Source organism: Thunnus thynnus, chromosome 11, assembly GCF_963924715.1.
Source record: "Thunnus thynnus chromosome 11, fThuThy2.1, whole genome shotgun sequence".
NCBI lineage: Eukaryota > Metazoa > Chordata > Actinopteri > Scombriformes > Scombridae > Thunnus > Thunnus thynnus.
The window spans coordinates 22,276,504-22,298,821 of record NC_089527.1 but is presented as its reverse complement, the minus strand read 5'-3'; the positions used below and the strand labels follow the sequence as shown (position 1 = coordinate 22,298,821).

Below are 22,318 nucleotides of genomic sequence, written 5' to 3'. Positions count from 1 at the left end.
TGCATTTGACACAAATTAAATTAAAATAGATTTTTACTAGAAAGAGTTGTTCAATATTGTACACTGGTTTGTAAACACTGGCTCAATACTTGGCGAGTCTACAAACAGCACTTCAGTTGGTAACAGAGTTCAGAGGCAGATTAATCAATGTGTGGACAAAACCAGCAATTGGCTGAATCCACACCGATGATGCAGTTTGACAATTTGACAACTAAAACCTTGCGTTGTATGTATGAAACAGCAGGACAGACTTCCGAATACAATAATGTCACAATCCACTGCAGAGTAACTACAGTCTGAGTAACGTAGTGTGTCTGGTAACTTCAATATGAACACGTCAGAGCCAACAGTGTCCGTTCAGACTTCTCATTTTGGTTAAAAACATCTTCAGAAGATGGAAACTGATTTGTTCTGTAGTGTCGAGTGGAAGCAGGAGAGGGAGTTAAAGTTCCAGCTCGTTGAGGTCTACAGACCAATGCAGCTCACTTGCAAAGACCTCTTAAAAATAGTTTCTATGTTCATACTGGAAACAGTGACTCACATCTATTATGCAGCCAAAGCATATAAATAAAGCTCTTCCAAAACATTTCACAATAAGTAACTGAGTTGGTACAAAGACATGCGACTGAAAACAGCTCCAGTCTCCTGCATCAATTATTCACGACTATCTTAGAAACACTCAGGCACCAGAAGTAATAAATCTTTTTAGGTTGCAACTGTTAATCATGATCCATGAATATGGCGATTTCCTCAATTAGAAGTCTAGAAAATTGAAGCTGGGGAAAAAAAAGGTTATTTCCTTAAACTGTTAGTGTATCTGTTTAGTGTGACAGATGAACTCTGCAGGTTATCAATGCTCCACAGAGAAAAGCAGAAAATCTTTACAATAGAAGTGGATCAATTGATTGAAACGGGCACTCAGTTGATTTGGTGTTGCACTTTGATAAAGTTGGAGGAATTTTGAGAGACAGAAAATTGAGGCATTGTAGAACAAAATATCTTAATTTTAGTCCTGTGTGGGTGAAACTTGAGAAATACTGGATCTTATTTCCATATTGCAACTCAATAGTTAACACAGGCTTCCTGTCCACAACGTGATGTCTCAAGACTCATGAAATCATCTGAGTTATTTTTTCCACCAACTGTTTTCAGAGTACAAAGCACGATGATCTTCATTCATTTAATCGACTATTGTGTATCTGACGTGCAGGTTCGGTCACTGCGACTGTACATCTACTGCATTTACCATCCATACTTCCAATCAGCTGCTGGTGTTGAACAGGATTTATTCACATTACATAGCCATTACATTTCCACAGAGCCTTATTGATCAACCTTCAAAGTGCCCTTTGTTCAAACAGTCAGCAGATCAAATGATATTTAAAAGTGATGACACCAATTATTGCTAAAATATTTGTGTGATTAAAATGAGAAACTACAGTGAAAGAACCATTACAAGAAAAAGTATAAAACACCTTTCTAAGAGCAAAGAGGCATTTGACAGCAAGGTTTTGATTATAAAGAGCCGAAAGCGGTTCAGTACCAGTGTTTGCTAATTGACTCTTGAGTAACAATTAATTAAAAAGCTGCACAGGTTAAACGTGCCATTGGTTAAAGTGTTTCTGATGAAGAATCAGAGAATAACAGCATCTTTCTATACAGTTTTAACTAGAAAAGAAGATTTTAATCAGTGAAGCAATTTATAAATTACAATTTGTTATCACATAAATTAAAAGAATTAAAGCCATTAAAATGGAAGGAATCATTATATGGTCGTCAATAATGATTTAATAATCACTCTGGTACAGATGCTGTGACTGTAACCAAATTATAAATAAAGTAATGCAAATATTAATGTGATGAAATCCTTCTAAATTTGATTTGGAAACATTCCTTAAACCACGTTCAACACATATCCAAGAGTTACATATTTGGGAAATTATTGCATGAGGTAATGCCTGCTACACCTGAACAACGATGATGGAAAAAAAAAAAGCAAAACTTCCCAACGAGTGGCGAGAATGTACAATCATACAACTTGTTGAAAGAATATACTTGTGCGTTGATGACTCTTCTTGAGTGTGTGTTGACTACAGTTAAAAAAACGTCCATTTTTTTAACACCCTGAGGAAATTTTAAACTTAAGGAAAAGTGCATATTTCCAACAGGGAAAACAGGCTAAAAGTGGTTGAATAATGGTTATGGCATGGTTGTTATGGAGACGATATGGGATGTGGAGATGATGAGAAGGGGCAGGTCGCTGCCCGGTGTGGAGTCTCCCTTTGAGTCCGCTGCAGACGAGTGTTGGCAACAGCAAAGCACTCAGGACTCTGCAGCTTCTTTCTCCAGAGCCTTCTGTTCCTGCTTGAAGCTGTTGAGGAAGAACACATGATATCACATGATTTACCGACAGCCCAGATAAAAGATCTGAAGAACATGTTGATTCAATCATCTCTGTTGCCTCCAGATATTATTGTGCAACATCAGCAAGCAGTGCCAGCTTTTCAGGCTTTTGTTGCCCCGGGTTTTGCCTGTCAGGCTACATATAGGTCGCTCTTCGTCATTAGTGGAAGTTTACAGCCTGAGAGGGAAACTACGGGCTCAACTCATGGCTGAACACAATACTTGCACCTTCTCTGCATGTAAAAAAAACATTTAATCTACATTTGTTATTTACACTTAATCACCTGCTAAAAAACATGCAAGTATAAAACATCAATCAAAGTGTTTTCTGTAGAGCTGTAACAATTAATTGATTGACAGAAAATTAATTGCTAACTATTTATAGAAACACAATGAATCTATTGATTGAAAAAATATTTTTATAACAACAACAACAACAATAATAATAATAGTAGTTAGTTGTAGCCATAGTTCTTTGTAATAAATCCATCTTATCCATCGTTGACCTCTGAAACCAAACCTGCGCCCTTGTCGATATAAAATATTGATTTTATTTCATCTTTATTTAATCGGGCATTTGTTCTTATTATTTTCTGTTAATCACATAATCACACGTTTTAAACACAAAGTGAGTTTTAGTGACAAATGCTTATGTGAACTAACAAGTGATTCCTGCACACAAGCAGCACAGAAGCAGAGTTTGTGCACTGAGGAGATTGTTCATGAGCCAGAACCTGATCCAACTTAAGACGGATCATTTTTTAATCAAAACAAGATTTCTCTTTACTTATTGATCCACCCACCCCTTCCACGAGACATCTAGACAAATTCTGTTAATGCCCCAGAAGCCAATGATGCCAGATCCCAAACTAATTCATCACAAGTCTGAGCCAAAGACCTCGAGGTGAAAGGCAGCTTCCTCTACAAACTAATTGTGCCAGGCGTCGTGTTCATTCATTAATTCAATCAGAGCTAGTTTATCTGTCACCCGTGTGATGCTGTTTTCCCTGATTTCACTTATAGCTGCAACAATTAGTCAATTAATTGATCAACAGAAAATTAATCAGCAAACATTTGCTGGTTGCAGCTTTTCAAATGTGAGGATTCGGACTGTTGATCGGACAAAACAAGACATTTAAAAGACATTATAGAAATTAAAACAGGCATTTTTCACCAGTTTCTGACATTTTATAGACAAAATGATTAATAGAGAATGAAAATCATCATCAGTTGCCCTGGTCTATTGACTCTTTATGTCAATGTCAATGCACTTCCCCGATGGAGTCAAGTCGACAGTTGACATTAGAAAACAAAGTACACATGAAGAATATGTTATACATTTACTGCAACTCGCTGCATCAGCTGCAACGCACTTAGCTAAACATTAACCATGAATATATATATATTTCACAGAAAGCTACCGTGCGCTTATCTTTGCGTCACTTGTTACATTAGATCATCAAAGTTCTTCTAACAGATAAGTGGGTCAGCTGATTGTCAGAGAACAGCGAGCGCACTTTTCACTTTAATTCACCATCAACACACAGACCTCCAAATCCTGTAGAGCTGGGAGGCTCCTGCGCTGCCCACAAAGAAGTTGACAGCAAACAGGTTCCAGTTCTTCGGGATTATGACCAAAGAATATCTGGACCAGATCAGGCCTGGCGGAGACGGAACACAGTGAGAGTGAAGGTCATGCACACGATTGGTAAACCAACATGAGAACAGAGTCTATGTTTTGGTAAGAGTAACAGATAAGATCTGTTTGAAGGAACATATTGCAAAAGCATCAATCAACCTTTGGCACAGATTGGTAAAATCTGTGTTTAAATGAACTTAAAGAAATCCAAACAACTAACACTTCATATTCCAAACATGTAGACCAGGATGTCAGAAGTTCCTCACATGGATTTTAATGATAAAAATGCATCAAATCAGCTGTAAGAGGTGTCAGTTATATTTCCATGGATCACACCATCTCTTTTTCTAAATTAAATTGAGACATTAAACTGTTAAAATCTTACCTGTCGCTGTCAGTACTGCAGACTGGGAGGTACTGAGTTTATCTGCTGGTCGGGTCATATCAGCTAATCCAGCTACAACCAGACCCTGCAGTTAAGAGAACACATTATCTTTCAGATCCATCACATCGTCTGGTGTAAATTAACCCAAGTATTTATTGTATGTAAACAAACAAACACTAAAAACACGCTGCTGACTGGTTTAGTCCTTTGTGTCTTTGCTTATACAAGTTAGACAGGTTAGACTGTATGTAAACACACTCACCCATTTGAACATCGGGGCCCAGAAGAAAACTGTTTTTGGACCTAAAATAAAAACATAAGAAAATGAAAACATCAAACTTGGCAGCTTTAACAAGTGATATTACATCATTTGTTAATTTCACAGTTTTTCAAGGTTTTTTCTCTGATGTTACTCATCCACCAGCTGGGATTTTCTAACAGGTATAAAGATGAAACTTAACTCAAACACACTGAAAATACAAACTCAAATAAGCTTAATTAGCTCTGTGTTGTTTATATGACATCACAGTAAAGAAAAGTGGGAGGCATCATAAAATCTGCTGGTCAATATTTACCCAATACTGATATCAAATGCAGGTCAAATCACATGTGAAATATGCAAGTTAAACAGATAAAACTCTTCCTACACCAATAAACACGCCCAACCCAACATAAAAGAAGTGAAATCTGGCAGATATGTTCAACCAGGTCAACCAGTGAGGTTTCCTCACTGAGACACAAGGCTTCTTACAGTGTGTGAAAAGATTAGACTTAACTCCAGACAGTAAAGCCTGAGTATCTGTGTAAAAGGTATTTGGACACTCCAGCGTGTCTGAGTCACTGGGAGGAGACTCACATAATCTTAATTACATGCAGCACAGAGGAGGAAAATGTGAGGGAACATTAACATCTGCTGGTTTGGAGTCTCATTATCCACCAATGCTGAAGGCTGAACAAAAAGTAGGATGTCTGTCACTGCAAATCATCATTGAGGGAGTTGGCTTTTGTCACCGCCCCTTCATACCTGCTCAGAAAGTTGTCCTTGACAGGCAGAGCTCAGATACCCTTGCATAGACAAAACACAGAGTTTTACCAGTGACGCCAGTGACTCCTTAATCTCAGTAACCTCTAGTTAATATCAGTGTCAATGAGGGCTGAATGCCTGTGCGAGCTACACTGTTCACTAAAATAAAGCAGTCTAATGCAACTAATCCTACCTTCATGAAGGTTATAATGTTCACTTTTTATTGACACAGTGTTACTGAGGTGTCGATTCAACTTTATGGTCAGTTTAGGAGCTGTAGTTTATGGTGCTGTTGGACTGTATTGTTTTATACAGAAAGCTTTTGCATATTTGGTCCACAATCATCGATGTAAATGGGGTGAATGAAAAAGCAAACAGAGAGGCCATGACATTGAATCAACACCTCTTTTAAAAGAGTGAAAAACTGAACATTATAACATTCATAAAAGGTTTCACAGTATCTTTGGACACATTAGAAAGGCTGTAAATTGGGATTCGAGTCGAAACAGTTCAGTCTATTAATCGATTAGTTGATGGACAAAACTAATCAATGAAACAATGAATCAAATACATAAATAAACAGTTGAATCAATAAAAATAATAATTAGTTGCAGCTCAGGAGGAATAAAAAGTACCATGAACATAGTATGAGATTAGAATGAGACTGTTTCTCATTATTGTGATCAGGACACAGTCAAGACTCAAATATGATTCTCTGCATCAAACTGTACATGTGACCACAACTAAAACTACGTATTCTCCCTGCAACACAGTCACTGTCTATTTTATGAGTTATTGTATTTTATTTAATCAAAATTAATAAAATGACAAAAACATGACAGTCCTGTTGGTTAAGCTGTGGCTCGGCTCTTTTAAACTTCAGATGATTTTTTTTTTTTTTTTTTTTTTTTTTAATGGTGATATCTCTGAACTTCTCTCAAACCCTGAACACCACAACAAACTTAAAGGTCCCCTCCACTCTTCCTCTTGTTCATACAGTTAGATGTTTGAGCTTCACTGTGCAGAGTTTGACACAAGAAGACTGTTTTCACATTCATCTGCTTAAAATGGAAAGTTTCGCTGTGCTCTTTTAAAAATCTGATTTTTAAGGGTGGCCTAATGAGCAGGATTTGTGATATCACAACACATTTGGAAGCCAATTCTGGCCCAATATTCAACCTACGCAAGTGCAATGTGGAAACTCGAAGCCTCCAGTCCTGAGGCTTCCAGCAGAAAAACTTAAGAAATCAAAACTATTTTCATATTTGTAGTCTGGATTTTTAATAAGCTGAAGGAATAGATGTATTTTTAAGAATTTTAATAAGATACTAGAACTTTTTTTGTAGAAAACCCATATCAGACACACATTATTCAAGCAGTTTCAAGCAGGTATTTTTATGACTTAATACCTGTCCGGAGGAGATCTGTAAAGAAATTCCTGGTTTTACTGCAGACATTTATACACTTTTGCATACTGGGCTGCTTAGCTGTTGTTATCCTGCAGATTTGGGTCTCCCAGAGCCAAACAATGACTGTCATACATTAATTTATTTACAACACAAGATAAGAGCTGCTGTTTTATTCTCCACAAGGTGCAATCCAGATAAGTAAAGTGCACCCACCACATCACAAACAAAGCTCCAGCCTGCTAATCAAGAGGCTGGGTGATGATCTCTGCATTACCTGCCGGGTGGTTGTACAGAGGTCTGAGTTTGGCGGGCAGCATATGCTCGATCCTGTCCAAAATCCTGTGATAGGAGGCTCTCAGTGCAGCCATGATTGTAGATGATGAATTGGAAATGAGGACAGTTGGAAGTCGGAACTTGAAGCTAGCTCGCTAAAAGGTTAGCTAGCTAGGTGTCTTTCTTAAAAAGAGGTAATAGAGTTTTAAAATCCTTTTTTCGATGTGAAATGTTGTCAGATACATAAATGTCCGGTTGGCTGAAGAACGGGAGAGGATGCTGCCGTCCTGCTGTTGACCTTCTCCCGCAGCTCTGAGCTCCAGGTAGTTGCTAGCCGTCAGTAGCTTCTCCCTGACCGACACGACGAGGTGACTTTCTGTGCCGTGCAACCTAACCTGAGAGGGGCGGTGCTTACATGGGCTCTCTGCCATCATTGGTCCGCCTGGACTGAACCCCGATATGATTGGTTTAGATGGGATTATTACTTTTCTAAACACAGCGTATTCTAGCTGGGCGGAGACGAATTATCTCTACAGCTCAAATTTGTAAAAAAATTAATCATATTTCAGGTGTAATTTTTACATTATGAACACAGTTTAGAGTTGCTTGTTAAAGATAACAAACAGTTACATACAGTTTGAATGTAAAGATCCAAAAGGAAAATACATTTTGTTGCAAATGTTATGATTTTAATGGGAACATTTTTTTTGATTCACAGAAGAATAGCCTACACGTTGACTCTATTTCTTTGTGACTTTTAACAATTTTACTCTTGTGAAGAACTTTGTGAACTTGCTCTGTGAAAGGTGTGAAACACATATAATAAAATATTTATCTATTGTAAGACCACAAGGCAAGCAAAGAAAATTTTAAGATACAAGTATAATTACTACTTCAAAATCCTTAAAATTACATCTCTTCCTTCTCTCTCAGTAAAAATTCCATAATCTGTGAATATGCAAATAGGCCTACTCAAAAGATGTCTCCTACTTCACTGTAAAGTCCATTGTCAGTGAATGTGCACTTGAGGCTTCAAGTCTCCACATGACACTTGTGTAAATTAAACATTGGATCAGAATTGACCATTGACTACTGAAACTATAGATGAATGTGAAAACAGTCCTCCAGTGTCAAACTCTGCACATACATCATTCTGCACAGTGCAACTCAGACATCCAACTGTTGCCATTGACTGTATGTAAAGATGGATGACATGACAGCTCCCCAAAAGTGAAGCTAAAATATCTCAGTCGCCCCCTGGTGGCTGGCTGGTCATAAGCCCCGCCCCCTCAATGTTATCGGATGGGACACGAGCCAAACTAAAAAAAAATCAAAGTCCACTTCAAGTACATTTTTCCCAAAGACGGTTTCTGTCACTTTAGGTAGTTATTATTAGGCTGATGTTTGTTCAAGTGCTCATTTTTCTGATCATTTTGTTTTTAATTAGTTATTTGATTTTATAAAAAGGGTGTGTAACGTCATGATTGACAGCTGTGACAGCCGCTCTCAAACCTCCGTCGGACGGCGGGACGCAGAGGGCGCGTGTCTCTCCGGTCGTGGTCTAGAGATGGTAACCATAGACTGTATGATGGTAACCCTAGATTTGCAAATCATTATCTTGTCAAATTGAGAAAGGATGTAGGCCTATCAGTGTAAACTGTTAATTCTGTGACTTACTCCCAGAAACTCTTCTTGATTTGTTTTGGTACCGTGTCCAAACCAAAAGGCCGAAGGACTTGAGTAGATTTATTATTGATCTCCGATTTCATTTTATGCCTTTAGAAAAGATTTTGTTTGGTTTCAATAAACGTAATGGCGATAAAAATTAAAGAACATATTATTACTCTAATCATTCTTTTAGCAAAGTTTCATATCCACAAATCCACATTTAATAACTCCAAACCCTTATTTATTTTATTATTTAAAATGAAACCAAGTAATACATGAAAATTATTTTCTCTTCCAAAAACAAGACAATATGTTTGTGCATCTCCTTTAAATGAATGAATAATGTGTTCTGGCTTTGTATATGTGTACTGTCACCTGGCATTTTGTTTATCTTGTTTATTTTATTGTGATTGATTGATTTCACTTGAATGTTTTCTGTATTCTTATTTTGTATTATAAGGGAAGTCAGAAGAAAAAAGTTTCACTTCGACATAGCGGTGGGAAGTGGAGGCACGTCGTCCATCTTTATATACAGTCTCTGTTAGGAACAAGAAGAAAAACACATTTTTTACTCGACTTTAAGTCTTTGGGGACTACGGAAAAGTCGACAAAACAGCAGTCACTGTCGACCACCTGCCTGGTTTTCAAACTTTGAGTTAAACTGCTGCTTAAACACTGCTGGATCCAGCATGACTGTACCAGGTGAGTCATGTCCCAGTCCACCATAATGTACTAGGTCAATGGGATTCAGTTTTATCTATATTCTTTAACAGTGTTCTTTATGTTAAATGTTTATATATATATATGTATGTGTGTGTGTATATATATATATATGCACCACTAAAAAACACCAACTGCCTTATACTAAGATGGGTCCTTCCTTAATACCAGAAGAGGGTTCCTATCAAATTGGGCTTTACATTTCACATCCCTCTTTTAATCCCTGCACTGGTCACTTTCATATATTTCATCATGGACTTAACATTGTACATCGCATTCAACCTCCACTGTAATTATTTATGTACGTCGCATTTAATTGTTACTCTTGTCATCTTCATATATTTTATACTTTTCATTTATTTGTCCTTAGCACAGTCCATACTTCCTTTGTACAGTCAATATTTCATTTCAAGTTTTATATACCATTTCAAGACTATTACTATTCCAATTTTTTTAAAATTTTCATTTAATTTTAGTCCTATTTTGTTTACTTCATCATTATTATTACATTATTTTATTTTTATTCTTCTATGTTGCTTGTGGGAGCAAACGAGACTCACTCTTTACATGATGCGTTACTTGGCTGATAGATGCTGATTCTGATGTGCCACACTCCGCCCCTCTGACAGCTCATTCGTCTTAATAAAGCGAGCGCACCCAATCGTTCTGTGAAAACACGTTGTTTCTCGCGTTGTTTGGACACAGCTGACCGTTTGTCTGCTAAAGGAAAAAAAAAAAAACATAAACCAGGCTAGGCTAGCAGGACGGATAGTTATCGGCGCACAGAGCGGGAGTACAGTCCGTGTAAAGTCGGGAGGACAGCAGCGAGTCTTTCACTTCCAGCCATGCAAACCATGAGGGTCGTAGCCAGCTAACGGTAGCCCCGTCCCGGCTGGCAGGGACTGATCTCGATGGCGAAACCGAAGCGTCGGTAGATAAAAAAGGCGACATCAACAGGAACACGGTTAGCTTAGTTTCAATGTTATTGTCAATTAAGAACCACACTCGGTCACAATGTCTTGCTCTGGCAACCTGGTTTGGGATGTAAACAGACGCTTAATTGGATACAGCGACCCTAACGCCATCAGGACCAACTATTTAGGTAAGAACAACACAAGCCTTGTCTTTTAACACTGTGTGCGTGTGTGTGTGTGCGTGCAGCAGTAACCTCACTGCAGACATTGAGCCTTTAAAGGTGCTATATGATCATAAATCAGCTGGCAGATGATACCGCATCTCCCTCAAGAGGTCACAACAGATCCCTCTGCTAATCAAGAGGAGAGATGAGTTTTCTAAAGCGACTGGACGATATGGACATAATCAAATTTCACAATATTTTTGACCAGATATTGATATTGCAACAGTATTGAAGGGATGATTACCGGTGCTTTCACAAAATATTTAGACAATGAGAGTTTTGATAAATAATCATCAGTAATGTGGACATAATGTCTAAGTGGGTAAAAGCAAATAATAGATTAGCTGGAACAGTCTGGTGTAAGTTTAGAAAATGACATCACTTCACTGTAACGCAGCCTTTAAAACCAGGAAAAGAAGACACTTATGCCATATCATGATTTTAAAATATCTAATATATAAGACGATATCTAGTCTCATATCACAATATCAATATAATATCGATATATTGCCCAACCCTAGTCTGGATAACACCTACATTAAAAAAAAAAGAAAAAGAAAAGTGAACTAATTGCTCTACATGACCACCTGCTAATAGACTTATATGAGAATCCAGTTAGCAATGAAGAGACATACTCAGGAGTGGTTATAACAAAAGATTGTAAAACTAGAGAAGAAGTAAATATTGTGACTTATATAAAGTAAAGTGAGTCTATACTTACAGAGGGATTTATCAATCTTCAGATTAAAAAAATTGAAACACTATCTAGAATTATGTACTCAGCTCTTTCACTTGCCATTCCTGACAATTTAATACAATCAATTAATCAAACCAATTTCAACTTCATTTGGAAAAAAAACATTATCTTAAAAAGGGAATGTGATAAAATCGTCAGCAGAAGACGGTTTAAATGTGATTGACTATGAGGCAATGAGTGGTTTGATAAAACTCAAATGGTTTAATTCATAGAACAATTCATATAAAATAATGATGGATTCTAATTTAATATTCCTTCTAAAATATTTGATAAGTGTGGTGGGATAGATTTTCTGTATTGCTGAACTACCCAATAAGCTGTATAAATTTCATCAGCAGGTTCTCGTATACCGGAAACTGAAGCACAGTTTCACTCCACACAGCTCTCTGAACTGGAATAACAGACGTATCTTGTTTAAAAGAAAATCTTTATGTTCCTGTGATTATGTGGAGAAACGTATTAGATCTGTTTTATATTCGATGGATTCAAGAGGGAATCTTCTCGAGTATTTATAAATTCAATGTGCAGCATACAAAAAAACAATACACAGTGGTTATCAAGGCAGTTCCACAAGTAATGGTGAATATGGTGAAAGACATGTTGCCTCATGATGTGTTATTTACCACAGATGTCTTCATTTTAAATAGATGAACAAACTCTTCCCTTTACCATTAAAAATAAATAATCTATTAAAAGATTATAATCAGAATTAGAACCAGATACTTCACTCTCTGTATTTCACCGAAAGCTAAAGAAACTGATTTTAAAATGATAAATGATATTTATCTTTGTGATGAGTTTCTGAGATAAAAACAACTGTATGTTTTGTAATTCTGATATGGAAACTTTAGAAGATTTGTTCTTTGCTTGTAATTATATTAGATCTTTTTGGGAATCGTTTCAAAATTTGATATCTGAAAAGGACTTTCAGTTGCCTAAATTATAATATTATGATATTAAATTTGGATTTATAATGCAGGATAAGAAATGGAAGTGATGTACAATAGCCGGATTATTATGGCTGAACAATTTATCCACAGATGTAGATTTACTAATGTACTAACTCTACTAATTGTTCTTGGTCTTTATGAATGAATTAATACATTTCAAGAAAGCACTGAAATGTATAAAAACCAAACAAGCCTTTGATATTTACAAAAACATTCAAATATTGATTTCTGATTAGACCTCTGACTCTTTGATTTTATTTTTGTCTTTATTTCTACTGCTTTGTGTAATACTACAAAAAAAAACTGTAATAGCTCAGTCTGTGATTTGTCCTGTTTGTACTATATTACCAACTTATTATTGTAATGGCCAGACAAGGTATTCAAAAAAAAAACCTCCCTGCAGGCTGTTTGTGTTGCTGATGGTTTGACAGCTGCACACAAACACGTCTGTTCCCCCAAAGACATCATCTGCTGTCAGACTCGTCCTGTGTGTGATTACAGCCTGTTAACTCAAATTATTTATGTGAGAGTCAACGTCGCTGCTGGATAGATGAGATCAAGTTGTGTTTTATCCTCATCAGTGCAGCCCTGTTACGTTAGAGCCACAGCAAACTCATATTTATATTGTCTTTCATCATTCATATTTATCTTATCTTACGTATCACTATATTTGCTGCATTGCAGACATCATAATGATACAGGAGATTCTGCCGTCGATGATGTACAGCACAGCAGCCATCTATAAGCAGTTGTAGGCAAATAGCGGCCCGTAGACTAAAATCTGGCTCTGCAGCAAAAATGTTTGGTCCCCTGATGAAAGTTTTGACTTTCATAGTTTACATCAAAACTAACAATTTTTCTACGAATCTACCGTAGATAACAGGATAAACACACGGCTCGTGTAAATCCTAATCAATAATAGTAATAATAATAATAATACATTTAGCTAATTTGTGCTGCACTTTTCATTCACAGTGGATCTCAAAGTGCTACAGTGTTAAAAACATGTAACATAAATAAAATCATAGGAGTTAAGATGGAAAAGCCTTCCTGAATAGAAAGGTTTTTGGGCTCTTTTTAAAAGAGTCTGGGGTCTGTGCCGCCCTTGGATGGTTAGGAAGGTTGTTCCACAAGCCTGGTGCACCAGAACAGAAGGCTCGACCCCCCCCCCATGGTGCGGAGCTTAGTCCTGGGGGCCCAGAGGTACTGTAATATAACCTTGTTACTATCTAATCCTGCCCCCACACGAGGAGAGGCATTAAAACTATGGTTGCACCATGTTATTTGAATAGTGTTGAGATTAAGTCTAATAAACCAGAAATTGAAGCCTTTATTTTTGTGATCATAACAGATTTGTTCTTCACAAACACAAATGCGCGGCAGTCAAACAGAAATGTTGTGTTAATGCCATCCTCAGCCTCACCCCTCAGATACAGTCCTTAACAGTGTTATAAATCTATTTTACTCGTAAATGAATTAAAAGAAATAAACAAATCACACAAGTCTGCCGTTCCACTGCACCGGTTAACGGCCCTGCAGTCAAAAATCCTGCAATAAACTGGCCCACGGTCAAACCTAATGGCTGACGACTGATCTATTGGCTGCATCACCGTAATAAGTAAGTGAAATATTAAAGTATTTCACATAAATGGCAAAAATAATTCAGTTTAAAAGCAGAGATCAATCAAGTTATGTATTGATTAATTGCCTAGTGCATTATGAAGTGTTTGCAGTTTTGCAGGATTTTGTTGGTAAAACAAAGTTCTTAAACCCTCTTAAATAAACACGCTCACAGCAACAAATACACCTGCTTCATATATTCAACTGTGAAACAACCATAAACTGTCAATAGCAAGGCTGCAACTAACGACGATTGTCATTATTGATTAATCTGTCAATTATTTTCTTGATTAATTGATTAGTCATTTGGTCTATAAATGTTCAAATGTCTCGTTTTGGCCAAACGACTCAACGATAATCAGTTTACTGTCATAGAAGACTGAAGAAACCAGAAAATATTCACATTTGAAAAGCTGTAATCAGCGAGAATTTGGACATTTTATTCTTAAAAAATGTCCCAAAACTATTAATTGATTATCAAAATAGTTTTAAATAGCAAATTAATTTAATAATTTGCAACTAAACTACTAATTGACTTATGGTTGCATTTCTAGTCAATAGTCTGAACTACCAGAAATGAACAGTTGTAAAGGTACCAATGTTGTAAAGTAAGTAAAGACTTCTGCCTCATTAAATTCAAACCTTTTTAATCTGTGAAAATGATGTTTCTCTTGATATATTGTAACACTGATTATGTCCCACAAATTACACGAGAGCACTTGCCAATACACTAAATTCCTTGAAAGATTCACAGCTGTGTGATGCTGTTTTAAAAAAAAATTAGATAGTTTTTAAAAATTCATGTTGCATTTCCCTCGTATGATTTGATAAGCTTAACCAGGGCAAAGCTAGTCTCAAGTTTCCCTCCAGCAACAGTCCTCATCATCATTATATCAGCAAGTCTTCACGGGGGAAAATGTCAGTTTTATGTCTCTCGATGGCCGTGCGTCTCTGTGTGTCGGTTGTGAGTGAACAGCCTGGAAGAACAACAGTGATCGCGGTGCAAACAGAGGAAAAGCTGCTGGCACACTGAGAGACAGAGGCAGTTTTTATAAGACGTGTGTGTGCTGTTGCCTGTCAAACAGTCAGCACCTGACAGTGGTTGAATGGAGATTTATGGGCCTGTAGAGGTGGGGCAGGTGCCACAGAGGTTTAGTCAGTGCTGTATTTAGCTTGACTGAGATATGGTGGGTCAGAGCTCTTGTAGGATATATTTAGCTTCAAAAGAGGGGTGGGGGCAGCAACTTGTGGTCCACGTTAAATTCCGACAGAGAAACCTCTGGGGAGGATAGAAGAAATTTCCTGTGTATCGCCGGCCTTTCCCTGATCCTCAGAATGATTTAAATGTCAGTATTGTCATTGCTTCTGGTTTTACGTGGTGATAAGAGACTCTAAAAAGTAAAGTGACTCTAATTGGTAAAAATAAGACAAAGACAGTAAAGTTAAGACATTGTTGCATGTTTGTACTGGAAATAAAACTAAACAACTAAATTCACCTCTTGTCCCAGAAGATTTATACATTTCAATGTATTTTTTGTAATTTACAGTATATAATAACTGAACTGATAACAGAATGAATGAATGAATGTTTTTATTATTGCATCATGCATACAATTGTATGTTCAGTCTGCAAGACACCATAAATTCAGACAAACCAGGACCAGAGTACAGCGTTTACATTGTCAAACAGTAGGGAAAGAAAATAAAGAAACAACTAAAGCATCTTTCACCTTCATATCTTCACACCATCATTAACGGTGCAGAACTTCTCATTTACTGTCAGAAGCTTAATATGAAAAATCTAGATTAATTATAATTAAACAATCTACCTTGCCTTCTTTTTCAGGCTTTGGAGATAAAGTTAGCAAACTTAAACACATCAAAATTAAACAACCATTACAGTTTTTACTAGCGTTGAACGATATTATCGGCACATCATCGGTATCGGCTGATATAAGCTCTAAAATGAAATATCGGCATCGGCCGAAATGAACATTTTCTGCCGATTATGAGAGGCCGATTTGTTGTCTTCTCCTCGGCCACATAACTGTGCCCTCCATGGACTGTTTCACCCTGACGGTCCCGGTGCTTCCTCCACAGGCTCCAATTCACTCAGCTGCCCATCAGACCAACTGCTTCTTCTAGCAGAGGCTAGCTGGCTGTGCTTCCCTCCGGCCATACTGCTGCTAATGCTCTGCTAGCCTTTCAGCTAACGTTAGCCCCGGCTCTCCAGGTGGATCCAACCGGAGCACCGAGCCCGGGTTTGTTATTCAGGTTAAAGTGGGAAGAAGCAGCTGATCTGACGGGCAGCTTGAGTGAAGTGGAGCCTGCGGAGGAAACACCGGGACCGTCAGGGTAAAATAGTCCGCGGAAGAGCTGCTATGTTCAGCTGCACAGATAGGAAACACCTTGGCTGACAGGATGTACCACTCTGTTTGGGGGGGGGGGAAAAAACTTCTTCTTTTTGGTTTATGACGGCGGTTGGCAACCAGCGTATTAGGTGCATTACCGTCACCTTCTGCTCCGGAGTGTGGACCAAAGATTAAATTATACACATTAATCCTGTCTGTCTAATAAACTCAAAGAAAACTCTACTGCTCCACCCACTTGGCAAGTTCATTACAGTTTTAACGCTGAGCTCCTGAACTCCAGTCTTCCTAAGTTCTTCCTTCATATATTGTCTTCTTGATCATACTTAGTACAATCCATGATTGCATGTGTAATAGTCTCCTCAGCCAGCTGGAAAAAAATATGTGCATATATCGGCATCGGCAATCGGCCACAATGAGTTGGAATATCGGCAAAAAATCCAATATTGTGCATCCCTAGTTTTTACTCATCTGAACACCAGAATATTTCATGGTTTTGTTGAGTGATTTCATGGAACAGTAACTCTCTAAAGTCCCCATAATTTGTACAGTACAAAAGAAAATGGGACTCACTTTCCTCTTCACCCAAATCACACGACTCATCTGTTTTCCTCTGGAATATTTTTTCAATTGACCAACCTCAGTGACCAGAGGAAGAATAGCAGCTCTCAACTGTGCAATCAAAGATCTTTGACTTCTAGATAAATAAGATGTAACATATAATTTGGGGCCAAAATTCTGTTTGATCTGCTCCTTAATTTTGGCTTCGACAGAATGTTTTCAAGCCATTTTTCTTCAAATTTCATTAAAAGCTTATTTTTAATGGAGTTAACATTACAGCACAGATTATTGCTGTAGATATGCAGCATATTCACCTCCTCGAAAAAATGGAGTGAAACTCTTTTGCCAATGGAGAACTGTATGATTTACTCAGTATAAATAGTTTATTTATTCTGTCCTCTGCCATTTTGATTAGATGGTTCCACAGTCGGATCATTTCACATTTTTGTCGTACAGACCCTGGTACTCAGCACACGTCTCCCTGAATTGCTGGAATCAGAGCAAATCTATTAAACCCTGAGAAAACATCTTATAGCTCTATTCTGTATGGAGTCTATAGTTTTAGATCATTTTAAACCCCTGCAACATAATCCAGTATGTGGGAGACACATGCATTGTAAAGCTGGGTATATGTAGAATAACCAAGATCATTACGTACTTTCAGTTTGTTAATAACTGGTCCCAAAACTCTCCCAGCAGAGTCAGCGATGGACCCAATTCCAACCTCATAAGTCATAAATTCATCTAGAAAGAAACCCAAGTATTTATAGACACTAACATATTCTAAAGCGACTGAATCTCCACTTGTAAAACCACAAACTAATCACATTTAACTGTAGCTCAGACTCAGCCAGTAAAATTATATCATCCGCGTATAATAAAATACCTAATTTAATATCATCAATGCGTACGCCTAAATGAGCTTCTTTAATCTGTAGAGCTAAGTCATTCACAAATAATGCAAATAGATTTGGAGAAAGCATATCACCTTGTTTTACTCCAAAAAGTGTATCAGTAAACATTGATCTGAACACAGGCAGCTATACAAAGCTACCATCCATCCCACTTCCATAAGTTTAAAGGCGAGCAGATCTCTGTTAATCCAGTCAAACGCCTTTTGAAAGTCAACAACACGTGTGAAAGTGGGTTTGCCTCTAGCATTTCTAGTTCTAATAATAGTTGAATGTATATGATCAATACAGGCTTGTCTCTTTCTAAATCCATTCTGCTCATTGACAACATACTGTCCCATTTCTAAATACTGTGTGAGCCTGTTATTCACTATATTAGAGTACAGTTCGTAAGCCGCACTAAGGAGGCTGATGCCCCTGTAGTTGAGGGGTATTCTGGGGTCATTCTTCAGTGACTTTGGAGCAGGCTAAATAACGGACTTGTACCACACTCTCAGGATTATACCATGTTTAAAGTATGTCTTGAAAAGAAAAAAGAGGACGTCTAAGAGATGTGCAGATGTTAAAGCTTCATTTGGGATGCCTTCAAATCCAGATGCCTTATTCAGTTTTGCTTTGTCTATAAACCCTTTTAACTTCTGTAGTAATGTTGTGGTTCATAAATGTATTTGGGCTACATCCTGGTGTGTTCATAGCCATCTCCAACACAAATATCTGTGCACTTGAGGATAAAACCATCATGTGTCAGCAGTCTGAGTATGACTTGGAGGGATATTTATTTCATATTCCATATTTAAGATGATTATTAGTCCTTTTATGCGTCAAAGCTCTGGTTTGCATATACAGCACTTGGCTTTCACAGCTACTCTCTGAGACCTTTTTGATTATTCTCTTTCAAAATAGAAAAATGACAGGAAGGAAGCTACTTTACACTTACAAGAGTAATGGATGTTTCTCACAGTGAACATTAGTGCAACAAATAACACACTTAACTGTTTTATACAATGAGCATGTCGTTAGACGTCAATCAAACGGCCAATTAAATTCAGCCAAATGTTTTTACCAAAAATGGAACAGGTATTTTTTGTTCTCTGAGGTTGTTTCTAGAGCTGAGCCACCATCCACAAATAGTTTGTTGTTTTTTGAGCACCCAGAAATTCTGCTTTTTTTTTTTTTTAGTCTGTATGCTGACTGTTTTGAGTACACTGAATTTTGTCACTTTTACAGTGTGAACACACTACAACACAACACCTGCACAGAATTGGTGTGTATTTGGGACACAGATCTTAACTTGAAAGTGATGAAAAGTATTTAATCACAAAATAACTATTGAAAACATACTAAACATTTAAAAAGTGTCGTCAGTCCTTCATAAGGGCTGCGTTCTGGTATAAAGTAAGTGGGCTTATCAGACGTCTTTTGCTGCATTTATAGTCTCATCATCATTATTTATGTAGGACGTGTTTTCTTTCTGATTTTCGTCTTTTGGAGCAAACAAACCCAAATGCATGAGATGCTTCCCCTGCATTAATAATGCAGTACGAGCTACGGAAATACTGAATGCAAATGTTTGTGATATTTTATATCAATCCACAGAACTCTTACTGCAGTCAACTTAAAGTCTCCCTTCACTCAAAAAATGTGTTTTTCTTATTGTTGCTTCAGTTTGAGCTTCAGTGTTCAGAGTCTGTTTTCACATTTCATCTGCTGAAAGTGGAAAGTTTCTCTGTGCTCACTTTTTAAATCTGAGTTTATAGATTCTGAATTTTTTAATGAGGGAAAAGGAGTAGATGTAATTTTCAGTTATTTAACTGATTTTTTTTTTTTTTGTGGAAAAATCATGTCAGACACAAATAATTATACCAAGCAGAGTGTTAATGTGTTTATATATGAAGATATGAAGCATACAGACTGTCATACAATAACCTCAGAAATAAAGTGAGAAAACTTGGTAGTCTTTTAAAGTTTGCTGTTTCTCTCTTTTCACAGGTAGGAGAGAATTTGTCCAGAGGCTTAAACTTGAAGCGACACTGAATGTACATGATGGCTGCGTAAGTACCTCACATGTTTATGTATGATGTGTGTGTGTGTGTGTGCGCCCTGTTGCAATCATGTCACTTTTCTTCAGTCAGTTTGTGAAGTCTCCGTATGTGACAGAGCAGATCTTTGACTTGAGGTCAGGTGGTCGATGCCTCTGAGAAACCTGAAGCCGACACAACAGTCACACGTCTTGTCACACTATCAGCCAGGCAGCCTGAGTCTGTCCAAGACACCAAAACAACAACAGCTCACAAGTCCCACAAGAACTTTAGTTTATTTATCGGCCTCGTCTTACTCAGAACAGCCACAGTTCAAAGGATTTCATTTGTATTGTATGTTATTATCTGTTTAATTGAAGTATAGACAAGCTGTAATCATCTGGGTTTACACTGTGGACTGTTAATGGAAGAAAAGTCTTTTAATAAATGCTGAAAATATTAGTCTGTTAGTTTATCAACAAAAAATAATGACAGTTTCAGTCAGTGATTATTCATTTAAGTCAATTTTGAAGTAAAAAAAAACAATTAATTTCTTTTTTTCTGTTGCAAAAAAATCAAATATGAATAATTCAGTTTTTTAAGCCATTTGAAATTGTCCCTTTTGTCTCTGATAATATGTGATGCACTTTAAAGACTATTAATTGGATAAAATAATCCACAAAGGGGAATCTGTATTCTCAAAGATGAAGGTATATTAATCGTATGAGTTTCTCAGTTTAGAGAAGTGAATGATGTGGCATATTTTCTCCACCGAGGCTTCCACCAGGAAGTCACGAAGACAACACCCTTAGAGTATTAACTAAAGCAGAGGCTGCGTACTAAGAGCTCTATTTACTGTAGAGATACGACATGATCTCTCCATATTGAACGTTAATGTAGATGAAAGAAGAAAGAAGTGCTCAGGAGGTTAAAGTAGAATTGCATAACCCTTTTGGTTTCATTGTGGGAAATGAAAAGGTGTATTCTCTAATTTAAAGTATATGTTTTTAAAAATAACAGCATCTTGAAATATATATTGTCAATATTCTCTGTATATTTTTAGATACAGTATGTACTGAACCAGCTGAACATCAGTTTTTTGGTTTGCGTGTTTTTGTTAGATGTAGTCTAAAAATAAAAGTTTCCAGACCCTGTTTCACATTTTTCTGTCATCACGGTCGATAAACTGCAGATTTGCCTCACAAAAAGTTGCATCCTGTTGGAGGGTTTGTGAGCAGGCCTCAGACTGGTCAGCTGTACAATAGGAGACCTGGTGGGTCTAAGTGGGTTAAAGTGCCGAAAAACAACAAAGATACACACTAAACAACAACAAAAACAACTGCAAAATACAACTTTGCAATTGTAGCTCAAAGAGTGAAAAATTGTACAGCAGATTATTAGTGGACAGAGAAAAAATTAAGATGTATAAAACATTAAGATGTTACCTGGTTGCCACAGTCTCATTGTCATTTGTGCACCACATTATACAAGATAGCTGACTAATCAAAAAAAAAAAAGGCACAGTGAGACTTTTCATTTAGATCTCTATCCTCTGAATCTGCTCGACCACATCTGTCCGTTAATCTTTCATCACACGAGAGAAACCGCGACATCTACACTCAACCACTCAGTCTAATGCGTTTTGATCTTCAGATGTTGTGCAGCGTCTCTTCAAACCTGTTAAAATGTTACATATGATGGAGCCTTGAGGTCAATTTGCAGGATGTGGTTAATGGAGTGAACACAGAGTGTATTTTCACTAATTGCTCCAGAGCGAGTCTTCAGACATGAAGAGCAATAGTGTGATGATGAAACACTGGAAGAGGATGCAACCAGCAGTTTTTAATGAAATATTGATCCACAGAGTGCAAAACAGTGAACTGAATGATCTGCATTAGATCTATGGATTAATTACAACTCAGTACAACCTGTGACCATAATTTGATAGTAATTAGTCAGTTAATTAGATGTTACTGAGAACGACAGTGAAAGTCATTTAAATTGGACAAGAACATTTCTGTAAAATGTGTTTCTGATGCAGCTGCCACACGTCTCAGAGTGTGAATGCACTTCGAAAAAGGATTTTTCAGATTGGTTTTTGTCTGTAATATGTAAACTAAAGCTGCAACAAGCATTTATGTTCATTACCCATGAATCCATAGATTTACTTTTTGTTTATTTAATCAATTCATTGTTTAAAAAATGTAAGAAAATTGTAAAATTCTGTCATCTAGCTTAGAGGTTTAAGACTTGGAGACCTTTAGTTGCATTTCTCTCTCCCTCATTAACCATCATACCTCAACTGTCTGTCATTAAGGCATAAAAATGCTTTAAAATCCTGTCACATTTTCCCACAGACCAAGGTGGCATCTTCAAATTGGTTGGTTTTTTGTTTTTGTTTTTTGTTTTTTTTGGACAAAAAAATTATGTTTAAAAAAAATGACAGCAAAATCCTCATATTTGAGAAGCTGGA

At 37.1% G+C, this 22,318-nt stretch overlaps 2 protein-coding genes across 6 annotated transcripts in view; one reads left to right on the top strand and one right to left on the bottom strand.

Annotated features, from left to right (window-relative positions):
• Positions 1–1,269: 1,269 nt before the first annotated feature.
• On the bottom strand, positions 1,270–7,513 carry mpc2b (mitochondrial pyruvate carrier 2b). Its single transcript, XM_067603845.1, has 5 exons — positions 7,135–7,513; positions 4,690–4,730; positions 4,428–4,512; positions 3,953–4,064; positions 1,270–2,371 (listed from the first exon to the last, which is right to left on the bottom strand). The coding sequence occupies exons 1-5, from the start codon at positions 7,226–7,228 to the stop codon at positions 2,323–2,325; spliced, it is 381 nt and encodes a 126-aa protein (XP_067459946.1). The 5' UTR covers positions 7,229–7,513; the 3' UTR covers positions 1,270–2,322.
• A 2,705-nt stretch (positions 7,514–10,218) lies between these two features.
• Positions 10,219–22,318, top strand: part of dcaf6 (ddb1 and cul4 associated factor 6) — a 33,038-nt gene continuing 20,938 nt past the window's right edge. For 3 of the 5 annotated variants that reach the window (XM_067603835.1, XM_067603833.1, XM_067603830.1), the window contains exons 1-2: positions 10,221–10,623; positions 19,817–19,878. In XM_067603835.1, the coding sequence (XP_067459936.1) occupies positions 10,536–10,623; positions 19,817–19,878 (150 nt within the window). In that variant the 5' untranslated portion in view covers positions 10,221–10,535. Of the gene's footprint in view, positions 10,624–19,816; positions 19,879–22,318 lie in introns of all 5 variants that reach the window. The other 2 variants (XM_067603831.1, XM_067603832.1) reach the window with 2 other exon arrangements.

Bases quoted from the DNA above. Each gene is read 5' to 3' on its own strand.
- mpc2b (XM_067603845.1), bottom strand. From the start codon at position 7,228: ATGGCTGCACTGAGAGCCTCCTATCACAGGATTTTGGACAGGATCGAG. The intron at 4,513-4,689 runs GTGAGTGTGTTT...TCTTAACTGCAG, and splicing joins GGGCCCCGATGTTCAAATGG to GGTCTGGTTGTAGCTGGATT. The intron at 2,372-3,952 runs GTCTGTGTGTTG...CTTCCTCAACAG, and splicing joins CAGCTCTACAGGATTTGGAG to CTTCAAGCAGGAACAGAAGG.